This window comes from Ambystoma mexicanum, chromosome 6p, assembly GCF_040938575.1.
Source record: "Ambystoma mexicanum isolate Mex_15411 chromosome 6p, UKY_AmexF1_1, whole genome shotgun sequence".
Classification (NCBI taxonomy): domain Eukaryota; kingdom Metazoa; phylum Chordata; class Amphibia; order Caudata; family Ambystomatidae; genus Ambystoma; species Ambystoma mexicanum.
Genome location: NC_090935.1, coordinates 812,963,717 through 812,977,131, shown reverse-complemented (window position 1 = coordinate 812,977,131; position 13,415 = coordinate 812,963,717). Strand labels below are relative to the sequence as shown.

The 13,415-nt window shown below is 47.7% G+C and overlaps 1 protein-coding gene across 3 annotated transcripts in view; it reads left to right on the top strand.

The window, feature by feature from the left end:
• ST8SIA4 (ST8 alpha-N-acetyl-neuraminide alpha-2,8-sialyltransferase 4) overlaps positions 1-13,415 on the top strand; it is a 715,738-nt gene that overhangs the window by 188,905 nt on the left and 513,418 nt on the right. For all 3 annotated transcript variants that reach the window (XM_069625456.1, XM_069625457.1, XM_069625458.1), the window contains exon 2: positions 8,083-8,214. In XM_069625456.1, coding sequence (XP_069481557.1) covers positions 8,083-8,214 — 132 coding nt within the window. The remainder of the gene's footprint in view (positions 1-8,082; positions 8,215-13,415) is intronic.

Genomic DNA, 13,415 nt, shown 5'->3' with positions numbered 1-13,415 from the left:
CAGTGCGGTGACGCTCTTGAGTGGGGCTACCATCCCTATGACCTCGTCATTACTGAACCCCCAGGCAGTTCTGTCCTTGGAGGTGCTAAATACGCTACAGAAGCTGTTAGAGCGTTTGGACACATGGATACCTCAGCCCAGTGCCCCGGCACTGCTACAGTCTACTCCACTCGTCGACGAGCCGGGCCCGGCTCCTCGCTCGACGACCAGGATTACTGCCGCTTCCCAAGCTGCGGAAGATCGCTCTCGCCCACAAGAAGAGGGAGAACTACCGGACTCGGATTCAGACCGCGAAGGGTCGGGTTCAGACATCTCACTATCCCCCTCAAGGGACTCAACATGGGACTCTGAAGCGGAAATGGAAGCTCCGAGAAGTCCGGCGCAGCCATCACCACCTGATGACGTAGGGGCGTTCCATGCCATGATGATTAAGGTGTGTGCTGAGTTTGGCCTAGTCCCTGAAGAAGAGAAAAGGGATTGTTTTCTTTTTGATCATATGGGCAAGAGAAGGAAATCCATATTCGCCATCCCTATTTTAGACCATGTCTGACAAGAGGGCCTGAAGACCATGCGTCATCCTTTCTCAGAACCAGCAGTAAAAGGTTGTTTGGAGAAGAAATTCAAGGCTCCGGAATCGACTCCCAAGTGCTTGACGTCTCAACCTTCGCCGGAATCAGTGGTATCTGTGGTGGCGGCTAGAAAGGCTAGGTCTCAACATAAATGCACGACCCCGCCGGACAACGAAGCCAGGAGGCAAGACGCTTTTGGCAAGAAGGTGCTGTCGGTCGGCGCGACTACAGTTAAAGGAGCCAACTCCTTGGCGGTTATGTCTAGGTATGACAGGGAAATGTGGCACCGGCTTGCTCCTATCTTGGAACATTTGCCCGAAGAACATAGAAAGTCCGCCATGTTGCTAGTATGGGAAGGAGAAGAGGCCTCCAACCATGCTATAAACATTGCTGTCGACCTAGCCGAGTCCGGATTTAAGCAAATCAATAATGGCGTAGTACTACGAAGACAAGCCTGGCTCAAGTGCACTACGTTCAGACCGGAGGTGCAATATAAAGTCTTGGATATGCCGTGTGAAGGGGAACAACTGTTCGGTGAAAAAGTTGATGAGGCCTTGAAGGGCATGAAAGAGGATACTGACACGGCGCGGTCACTCGGAGCCCTCCAGAGTGGTAGGAATTTTCGTTCCTTTCGTCCTTTCAGAGGGGCTTCTGGTAACTCCTGGTTTGGGTCATCTAGAGACCGACATTTCAACAGACCCTCCTACTCGTCCCAAGGCTACAGACGGGTGGCCCAGTCTTCTCGTAGAGGCAGAGATTACCAAACCTCCAGACGGTGGGGTGCCTACCCTTCGTCGACGAAAGATAAACAAGCCAAGAACCAACAATGACATATTTCAGGACGTCCTGGGGAGCCGAGTGTCTCGTCACGTCGACGAGTGGGAGCGCATAAGAATAGACCAATGGGTTTTGGACACGATTCATCTGGGCCACTCTCTACAGTTCAAGGACAAGCCACCATACATTCCACCGGTGTTCTCAGCTCAGCCCCACCTTCGAATACTACTGCAGCAGGTGGCGCTTATGCTACAGAAAGGGGCTATAGAACTGGTCCCAGTGGCAGAAAAAGGACAGGGAGTTACTTTGTCGTCAAGAAACCAAATGGAAAATGGCGGATATTATTTGTCGTTGCTAGACCTTCAGGACGCATACTTCCATATCCTGATGCGTCGACAACACAAAAGATTTCTGCGGTTCGTCGTCGGACAAACCCACTATCAGTTCAAGGTCCTCCCGTTCGGACTAATATCGTCCCCCAGGACGTTCACCAAATGTCTGGCTCCAATAGCAGCCTGGTTAAGAAAGGAAGGTCACCATGTGTACCCTTATTTGGACGACTGGCTAGTGAGGGGATTGTCTCCGGAAAGGGCACAAGAAAGCCTAGATGCCGCCATGTCCCTCCTACAACGTTTGGGCTTCGCAGTGAACTTGGACAAGTCCTCATTAAAGCCATCAAGGACCTTGGTCTTTTTGGGGGCAGAGTTCCACACACAGTCGGGGCTGGTGAGGCCATCCTTCGAAAGGATTCACAAACTGCAACAAAAGGCATCGGAATGAAAGGTCGACACCAGAGTGTCAGTGCGAAGGTACATGTCCCTGCTGGGGACCATGTCGTCCTGCATACCCTTGATCGACAATTGTCGCCTCTTCATGAGGCCTCTTCAGGAATTCTTGGCGCATCGATGGGCACAGAGTCAAGGGCGCTGGTCGGACAAGTTGACCATCAACGGCCAGCTCATGCAGGCTCTTCAATGGTGGAGAATTTCCATACATCTGACGAAGGGAATGCCCCTGCAATTGGGGACCCCAGCGTATATTTCCATCTAGTTGTGTAATGCCATAAGGGAGTATCTGGCGGGCAAGATTTTATAGATATTTGATATTAGATCCTCAACACCTGGGTTAGTAGAAACAAACTTTTCAAAAGAAGTGAGCTCTCTAATAGCCGCCTGTCGAGTAGGTGGAGCCAGTATCCAATGGCGAACTTGGTAGTATTGAAAGTGTTCCCTATCATCTAAGCCAAAGTCCACCTTACATCGTGCAAAAGTTTTAACCTCCCCACCTACAAACAAATCTCGAACCTTCCTGCATCCGGCTTGCTTTCAGTGAAAAAAGGCCAGAGAATCCCGCCCGGAGGGAAAGCAGGATTAAAGAAAACTGTAGTAAACGGTGAAGGGAAAGTCGTGAGCCTAATCTGTCTCACCGCCCCATCCTATGAATATTGGGAGAACTATCTTTTTTGTTATGCCATAGACTTCCCCTAAATTTGGACCCCCCAATGCCCGTTACAACTGTAGCCAACATTTTCCTTCCTCCACTCCCCACCAATCTTTAATTACCCGAAGCTGTGCTGCCTGATAAAATTTGTACAAATCGGGAAGCCCCAACCCTCCTTTCCTGGTGGGTGCAATTTGGGTGCAATCAAGACCTCATATGCCACTATAGGAGGTGTATGATTCCAAATAAATTCAGAAATTCCCCAAGGCAAAGTTTTAAAGAATGTCAGATGAATCCAGATTGGAAGTGCCTGGAAGAAGTATAAGATTTTTGGAAGAATCAATATTTTTATAACATTCATCTGTCCAAGCCAAGAAATTGAGAGTGGACCCCACTACGCCAGTGGATCCGTAATAGCTTTCACAAACGAGGGAAAATTAGCTTTGTATAGGCCTTCCAATGTCAGGGTTATCATAATTCCCAAGAGCTTAATTTGACCCCGAACCCACCCAAATTTAGTCTGAGTATGTAGCGAGGACACAATAGTAGGAGGCAGGGATAGGTTTAATATTTCTGATTTGCCAAGATTAACCTTCAGACCTTTGACCGTGACCCGTGACCGAGCCATAATATTCCATTTCTCTCTCTATTCCAGGCAATGATCTGTCAGGTTCTGAGGTCACTAACATCATATCATCAGCATATGCCATGATTTTGTGTTCTACCCGCCCTGAATTGTATCCCATGGCTATCTAACGTATGCCAAATTGTCGCTATAAATGGCTCCAATCCAATGGCATACAGCAGTCGCGAAATGGGGCATCCCTACTTTGTTCCCCGCTGAAGAGAAATAAGGGGTGAAAGTTCCCCATTGATTAATGACTGTGCCACCGGAAAATTATAATTCACTTTAACCCTTGCCATAAACTGTGGGACAAACCCCATCTTAGCCATGACCTGGAAAAGGAATGACCATTCAACTCAGTCGAAAGCCTTTTCGGCATCCGATGATAAAAGAATCTCAGGTATACTTTTATTTGCCACTTTTTCCAGAATATGACATAGGCGCTGTATGTTGTCATGCGTCTGTTGGTTCTTAATAAAGCCAGTCTGATCTGGCTGTATAATTAACAGAAGTAAATCCTCCATTCTATTTGCCAAGATTTTTTAGCAAATCTTGGTATCAAGATTGATTAAGGCGATGGGACGGTACGACCCGCATTTGTTCGTGTTTGGGTCCTCACCCGGTTTTGGAATCAGTATGATCTTGGCTTCCTCCATTGAGGGGGAGATACTACCTGTGCTAAGGAATGAGTTATATAGATGCACTAATCTTGGAGCCAACACCTTGCCAAAAATCCTGTAAAAAGAAGTCGAAAACCCATCAGGTCTTGGAGATTTATTCAAAGGGAGTGATTTGATAACGTTAAGCACCTCTTCAACTGTAATTTCACTTTTCAGAATATCTTAATCTATCTTCGAAATCCGGTGGAGATTGACTGATTGCAAATACAGTGCCTGGGCTTGTACATCTAAGTTCTCATTTCTATACAGCTGTGAGTAAAAAGTGTGAAATTGCTTTATGATTTTGGGAGTTTCAGTTACAGTGCCCCCGTCAGCAAATCTATCCCCTGGACTGTTTGTGAGGCAATCCTCTGGTGCAGTTGTCTCGCCAATAATCTATCTGCCTTATTGGCCTAAACATAATAAGATTGGTGCATATACATTAAAGATTTTCCCGGCCTTTTTGTCAGGAGCAAGTTAAGTTTCGATTTTGCTACTCTATATGCTTTTAGTATTGCCGGGTTAGTATGCGTTTCCATTTCCCTCATTACTTGTAATTCTGTTTCCAAGGACCTTTCCAGTGCCATTCTCTGCTGCCGTTTATTATCCGCCTCTGCTATCAAAATCCCAAGGATTTATGCCTTAAAAGCGTCCCGCACAATATTAGGGCATATATTGGAAGTTATATTAAGGTTAAACAATTCCTCTATTTTAGCTTCCAATTTCTCCCTTACCACTGTGTCCTGCACCAACACATATGGGAATCTCCACACCCATACCCTTTGGGTCATCCCTTCTATGTCAGGATGTACAGTGAATGGATTGTGATAGGAAATTGCAATAGGGTGACATATCATTGAGGTAACTCTTCCCAAAATAGGTTTGGAAACTCAGGCTTACTCGATACGAGAGAACGTACGATGTGCATGCGGGTAAAATGAATCCCCTGCCCCATCAATGCCGGCCACACGTCTACCGAAGTCAAATTAGCAAGGGTTCGTTTTAGAGCTTTAGAAGACATTGAGTGTGTCGGGGAAAATAGCCTTGCTTCTGTCTCGTGCGGGGTCCCAAGCAATGTGGTCGTAGAAGGCCTGGTACTGACATAAGGGTCAAAACTCGAGGTCCAGGCCCTAGGATGCAGGGTTTCCAAGATAGTTGAACCACAATGCACTGTAATGAACTGCACTACGCCATGGTGAAGCGACAGGTGGGGAGAGAGCACATAAGGTCCCTGTATGCAGCAATACACCAACTATTGTCTCCCCTCAAAGTCTGATCCGCGGTATGTCAGCCAGCCACATGCTCCCATTCTCAGTGCAGTTTACTTCAGGATGCAAAGCGCATTAATCGATAAGGGAATCGGAACAGCGAACTACAGGATGAGTGTTATCATATCTGTCTTCAAAACCCATTCTGAGAATGGGTACTTCTTCTAGTTCCTGATAAAGCTCTGGCTGCACAGTGAATTTACCAAACCGTCCCACTTAAGCCCAAAACAACTGTCCTACACTGTATGCTGGTTTGGCCATTTCGGCCCAGGAGGCGAGTCCCAGTATGTTTGGCAGTTAATATGCTTCATTTGCTCAACGGTGGCCATTGACATTTATTGGAATATCTGACGTTGTTTGTATGACTATGAGGGCCCGAAGAACAGGGGTACATGTTGCATTCCTGGGGGTCTCAGGGCTGGGTCGGAATCCATGGGTTCCACATAGGAGTGAAAGTATGTGAATCCTGATCCCATGCCTGATCTAACAGCAAATGTGCAGTTAGATCAGGCATGGCCATTCACGTGAAGAATATAAGAAATCAGGCAAGAGGTGCAAGAAAATCATGTGTATTTATTCATTCCACGTTAGATTTGAAGAAATGTCGTTTTTCTTTGCTGTATTGAAAAAACATGGATATCAGCTCTTGGTTTAAAAACCTTGCTTTGGGGTTTCAAAGTGCTAAATTGTTGTAATATGGACATGTTTTGCATGAATAATACATTCTCTTCTGTCTTTCCTCAAATACATGGTCACTGCATGTACGATCAATCTATTACCGCTAACATGTTAATGCAGTTTAAAGCCCTCTGCGTACACACCCATGTAAACAATGAAAACATCAGGTGCTGAGTAGGTGTTTCATCTCAAGGCATCAGTTCAGTTGATTGAAACTACAAGTGAAACAAGTTCTAGCAGGGTCTCATCTACACATGCCTGAATCCACGTGCATAATGCAATATTTCCCAAGCGGTCTACATCAGGGATGAGCGTATAGCAAAAGAACCATTTTGGAATGATCCCTACGCGTGAATGTAAAATCTCTACTACTACTCCAGTCCATTACTCTAGCCTTTGCGTTTACTACTGAGTAATTCGAGTCGCTCAGAGACGCTATCTGGTTTGCTTTCCATTGCCTATGCTCCAATCCCTAGGCAATTGCAGTAATCTCTAACAGAACAGTTTTGATATAGAAACCTCAGAGAATACACGATGGTTGTAAGAAAATATATGTCTAATGTTTGGTCCTAAAGGAGCCACAACACCAGCCTGTCAGGGCAGAAACCTAGTACAAGCATGGAGGCATATCAAAAATCCAACAAACTGCCTTGCTGTATTCAGTGAGAATATTATTAAAAAGGCAATGGTGGCACATGACATCAGGACCAATTCCAATCGGATCATCTGGACCGGAGTCCCTGTCCATAGGACTGATATAGGTCACCAGAGATCCATTTTGTGCTTATATGCTTCAATCAGAATGTCAAGCGTATAACCACCATGGCACTGATCAAAGCAGCGAAGAGCACCCATAGAAATGTGGGCGTTGGCACATTTAATGTCTTTATGTTACGAAACCCTGACACTTCTAAACCATTTGCTAACCAACACTTTGTTCAGAATTATTGTACAAACTCAGTGTGTCCCAGCCATAGTAAACAGAACTGTTAATAGATTGTTTTTATGTAGTGATTCTTGCCATGCTTTACAGTACTGGTGGCAATGCACCTTACCCAGAGAGAAACACTGATTTGGCCCTCCCTGGGCTTGAACATGTTATCCACAGGTGTGCTGAATACCTAACACAGTAATTAACATGTTCCCTGCAGTTGTGGCCAACTAGTGACCTTAGGAGGAAGGTGCTGCAGAAAGTCTCTGCATGTTCTTGAGTGATGCAGAGGTGTTTTTTTGATTGTCTTGTGTCTGAGTCAGCCCTGGGTTGAGAGGGGAGGAGGGTGGCGATCACAGGTAGGGAGTCAGCCCTAAACAGTGAAGTGACCAGTCCTTGCATCTTTGATGGCGCTGGCCCACTTGGTGAATGCCTGACTTGTTTAATGACTAGTCCCCCTCCCACCGTTGCACCCCCAGATTGCCATTTAGAAGGGCAAATATTGGTTAGCATGCACCCTCTGTGCGGGCCACACACAAGAGGGACCCTGGCTCTCTCACAAATGGTGTTTGGTGTTCATGTGCTAACACTGACAGCAGTGAATCAGAGGATGTACTGTCAGTGTGAATGAAATCCCACTGGTGCAGACCATTCACAGAGCAGCAGATGAACCCACCCTTCTTCTGTAACTTGATCTCTACCGCTCCTTTGGGTGGGCTTTGGTGAGCCATATATATATATATATTTTTAGACGGGCCTGGAACCCTGTGCCAAGACAGATACAGCCTGAGTGCACTAGGGCATGCACAGCCCAGTCTTCGTTACTCTGGTCAGATCTCCCACACCTTGTGCCAATCAAAAATCCTAGCAAAACATTTATGTCTAGCTGAAGCCCCCCCCTGTCCTTTCCACATCGATGGTACAGTCATTCCTCATAATGTCCTCAAAAGTATTACTAAAAGTTCTGAAGGTAAATGACTGAGATTTGTTTCCCAGAAAATAATCATAGTACCACTGTTTGCACATTATCTCTTGTCACAGAGACATTTTGGGCGGGTTTCAAGAGCTCTCAAAAACGTGTCTATTTAGCAGTACACAATACATTTAACAATGTCCGTTTTGGCTTCCATTTCAGAGATGGGGAACTGACGTTCAGCCGGCTGATGGTCAATAGTTCCGATAAAATTCTCCGTAAAGGCGGATCTTCCATCTTTCAACACTCAGCAGAAGGTTGGCAAATCAATACTTCACTGGTGATGGACATTAGGTAAGTCAACAGTGAGTTGGGTGGATTATCTTGTGTGTGTTTGGCCTTTGAACTTGTGCGCCTGCCATTCATTGAAGTAAGAAGCTGTAGCCAGACAATGTTGATCATACTGATGTATGGACCTGAATTATTTTAGTAGAGGAAAATGAGTATGGTCAAGTTTATTGATGGATTTTGAGCAGCACCCAATCCTAATCATTATTTTAGATGTTCTACTAATGAAAGAGTGAATCGCGCAGACGTGGTGAACCCACTGATTGTGCAATTGAAAGAAGTTCCACTTCTTTGCTTTGAAGCAATGAATTGGTCTTTTAATGAAGTGTCTTCAAAAGGCATCTCATCACTATTCCTTTGGTTTTCTCTCCCATTTCAAAGATTGTAGGGTACCTGAAACTATTTTTAGTTTCACTCCCTTTTTGACTGTAAAGCTTTCAAATATGCATGGGAGCAGAACTGGAAAAGTATTATGGTTTAATGAGAGGTTTTATTAATAAATCAGAGTGTCAACTCAATTACATTATTTCCCCCTCATTTCTTGCCAATGAATTCAGTGGCGTACTGAAAGGTCAAGCCGATCTATCAAGATGTGGGAGGTTTGCATCAAAAAAGCACATCATGTTTGTGATCATTTGATGCACGCTAATGCTTTCTTCTTACAATCACTCATTTGGGCTTACTGCACAAAAAACCCAGACTCGCTTTAAAGTGGAAAAGGTCGCTTTAATGTGACAGGCCAAAGCTCACAAATAAACGCTAACCTGGCCCCTGGCGTTACAGACTAAATTAATCATTTTAACATTCCACCAAACAATAAATAAATAATTAACTCTTACAGCCCCAACCATTGAATGAATAGCCCCAATTTCCTCCCTACCTATTTCCAGGTCCTCTCCATCCCCTAACCATCTTCTCCAGCCTTCGTCCCCGCTTTTTGCCACCCTCTCCCCGGGGCCATGCCCCTCCATCTTCCAGACCTGCTCCCCTCTCTGCATCCCCGGGGTAGCCCGTTAGTGCAAACAGCACTACCCCCATCCTTACCTGAGCTATTCCCCCCCATTGCTTGCCTCCCCCCTCATCCAAAGGGGCCATGCCCCCCAACTATTTCCTGCACCCCAAGGACTCCCCTCAGCACCAATCTCCTACTACCTCTGACCCGCAGCCAGGCCGACCTGTCACATCAGCAACAAAACCTCTTACATTCCAAACTAACGCCCCGACCTGTCCCACCAAGGCTACCAACAACCCCCCTTTACCTTGTACCTCACCCACATTAAAGACCTAAAAAACCAAAACCAGGGGAAAAATTAAACCCGACTTCCCACACACAAATCAACCTCCCCCTAACTCACCCCAATGGACCTCACCAAAAAGAAAATGGGGGGGGACGGTGACAAAACTCGCCCTCAATGGTCGCCTGCTCTCAAACCTTTCCTGCCCCTTAAATACCCCCCAGAGACGCACTATACGCAGGCCAGCTCGCTGGCCTGTGCAGCGCCCAAAACCACCCCGAGGGGGAAATGCTGCGCGTTCCCCCCGGGCTCCCTCTTTGGGCTTACTGCACAAAAAACCCAGACTCGCTTTAAAGTGGAAAAAGTCGCTTTAATGTGACAGGCCAAAGCTCACAAATAAACGCTAACCTAGCCCTTGGCCTTACAGACTAAATTAATCATTTTAACATTCCACCAAACAATAAATAAATAATTAACTCTTAAAGCCCCAACCATTGAATGAATAGCCCCAATTTCCTCCCTACCTATCTCCAGGTCCTCTCTATCCCCTAACCATCTTCTCCAGCCTTCGTCCCCGCTTTTTGCCACCTTCTCCCCGGGGCCATGCCCCTCCATCTTCCAGAACTGCTCCCCTCTCTGCATCCCCGGGGTAGCCATTCATGCAAACAGCACTACCCCCATCCTTATTCCCCCCCCATTGCTTGCCTCCCCCCTCATCCAAAGGGGCCATGCCCCCGCCACCAGAAAAAACCCTCCCCTGAGGTGTTCTTTTCTGCCCTGCACCGAGGTGTTCAACACTTCCAGCTCTTCACCATATCCTCCACCAACAACCTTAAATCCAGCAGTTAGTAGCTATTACCGTACAGTGACAAATGCACTCCATCTTCCCTAAAAACCTCAAAGTTCTCATATAAAATCTCCTTGTGCTCAAGCACTCGTACCGCTACCAGACCACAAAACCTTACCATCTCCCTGTTTATCTTTTTCCTTGTGCGCTCTACCGCACCTTCTCTAACTGCGCCCCTCCACACTCTCCTCGGTAACAACTTAGTCCATACCAAACTTACCTGAGTGCAAAATTTCCTTAAGCCATGCCAGATCCCTTTTCATCTTCTTCAACAAAGCTACTCCCATATCCCGCACCAAATCATTCTCCCCAGCATGTATTATTAACCCGTCCGGGGCCCCAAAACGCTCCTTCATCCCAGCTAACATGGGCAGCAGCTGATGCCAACGCAAGCCCCCAAGCCCCGACCACCTCACAATCGCCATTTCATAGCTGCAGCCCAATTGCATGCCGAAAACCATCTTCTCTGCCTCTTTACCCGCCCACTTCACAATCGAGTGCCCAACAATCCAGATCTGCCGAATCTGCCCTGGCCTCCTCGCCGACTCTGACAGTGTCACTAACACACCTCCACACCCCACCAAGAGACCCCCCCACACCCTGACCCCCAATGCCCCTTCTCAACCGGACTCTTTGCCCAGCTCCCTGATATAACCCTTATACTTCCTAGACCGCCACCTACCCAAACTCAACCTTATCCTCCGACAGCCCCAAACGGTTACCCTCAGACGCTGCACCCATCCTAGATGAATGTGTCCCAAAATCCTCAGGCTTTTCCCCCACCACATCTAAAGCTTTCCTCAGAACCCCCAGTACCTGCGCTGCCGACACCCCTAACCCCTCAGCGTGTCTGAAAACCAACCCTGACCTTCCTCCTGACAACTCCTTCCACGCCAAGCCTGCCCTGACCGAGCACACCACATTACTTCCCCACCCCAGCGACACCCAGCAGCCCTTCCCCGTCTGGTCAGTTTTCGACCTCCCAATCCAAATAATCACCCCCAAATCCGAAAAATTGACATTCTCCCACTGTAAACCACCCGCAACCGCTTTCGCTCCCACGAGCTCTGACACCCTGAATGCCCCAAAAAACAACCATGTAAAGCAAGTCTGAAACATAACCCCCTCCCAACCCGACCAGCACACTACCTCCAGGGGCCTACATAATCTGACCAACAGGGCTGCTGATATTGGCCTCCTGTTGTCCTTCACCCCACCTTTTTTCCTCGCCCAACCCTCTAACATCCTGCTCGCCAGCTCTCCACCATTGGGTGAAAACCCCCAAAACCACTTGCCGTAAAAGGCTATTCCCGCCAATTTTCCCACTATGGTGGCCTTCGACCATCCGTAATCCATACACCACAAATGAAAATGAACCACATCATCCCTCCTGCGCTCCTCTGCATCCTCCCAACCCTTCCAGCTACGGGCCCCCAATTTGAGAAATTCCCCCCATGCCCTCCTGTACGTTGCCCTAGACGACGGTGCCAAAGAGCCCTCCACTAGCGACAGAGCTCTCAGTTTTCTAGCTTCCACAGGTCCTCTGTGATCTGCTGCCCGATCCGGTCTGCTCCAGGTGCCAATCCACGGAATCTCTGCCATTGAAAACGAGATAATGCATCAGCGATGCCCTTATCTTTACCCGGCGCGTGCTTAGCACTGAACAGCACATTCCATTCAAGGCATCGCAACACAAATTCCCTCAACAACCTCACCACCCACTGGTCCTTTGCTGACTGCCTGTTGACGACATTGACTACGTTCTCATTGTCCCCATTGAAATTCACCTTCTTATTTGACAACTCCCTGCCCCACAAATCCAATGCCACCAACAATGGAAAAAATTCCAGAAAAGTGATACTCCTCCCCTCCTCCAACCACCTCTATGGCCACCTCTCTGCACACCATTTTCCCCACCAGAAGACTCCGAAACCCCCCGCACCTGCTGCATCCAAAAATATCTGGACCTCCCAGACCACTGTATCCCCTTGTAGCCACATGGACACCCCATTAAACTTTTCCAAGAAGCGCAGCCATAACCTGCAATCCTCCCGCACCCACCCTGAAATCCTCACCCGATGATGTGGGCAGTTGGCTCCCGTCATGGCCCTTGACATGTTCCTACAAAATGTACGCCCCGGTGCCACCAACTTACATGCGAAATTCAAATGCCCTACCAACTGCTGCATCTCGAGCAAACTCACCTTTGGAGCCCCCATCACTTTCTCCAACAAACCCACCAAACGAATCACCTTGTCGTGCTGCAAGCGTGATGTCATTGTCCTGGAATCCAGTTCAATCCCCAAAAATGTCAAAACCAGCGCCGGCCCTTCTGTTTTATCCTCTGCCAAAGCCACCCCCAGCTCCTGCATCAATGCCTGAAAGGTCTCAAGCATGTTCCTGCACTCAGAATCATCATCCGCCCCTCCGATAAACAAAAAAATCATCCAGATAGTGTAGGACGCCTTCTGCACCTGAACTGAACAGAAAAAACCCACTGCAGGAATCAACTAAAACGTTCAAACAGAGCCCAAGAAGTCGCACAACCCATCGGTAGCGCCTTGTCCACATAAATGCGATCCTCAAATTGCATCTCAGCAACCCCAAAAATCCTCCGGGTGCACCGGCAGCAACCTAAACGCGGCCTTGATATCACACTTGGCCAGGAATGCCCTGCGACCCGCCTTCCTTATCAACTCCACTGCCTGGTCCACACTCGCGTAGGACACCCCACAATCTTCCGGGGCAATGCAATCATTTACTGACAATACCTCCGGCCATGATAGATGATGTATCAGTCTAAATTCCCCCGGCACCTTCTTGGGCACCACCCCCAACGGGGATATCACCAGATCGCCCGGTAAATCCACAAACGGCCCAACCACCCGCCCGGCTGCCACTTCCTTGCGCAACTTCTCCTTAACCACCTCCCCTCTTTCTTTGGCTGATTTCAGATTTTCCACCCATCTGCGCACCCTCGGACCTTGGTACCCTAACCTGAAACCATTCCTGAAACCCTCCCCCAGAATCTCCGCCCCCTCCCTGTCCGGATAAAAACTGAGCCACCTTTCTAGAACCTCTACTTTAACCGGAGTAGAAGCCTTTCTCCATAATCCCTCGTCCCG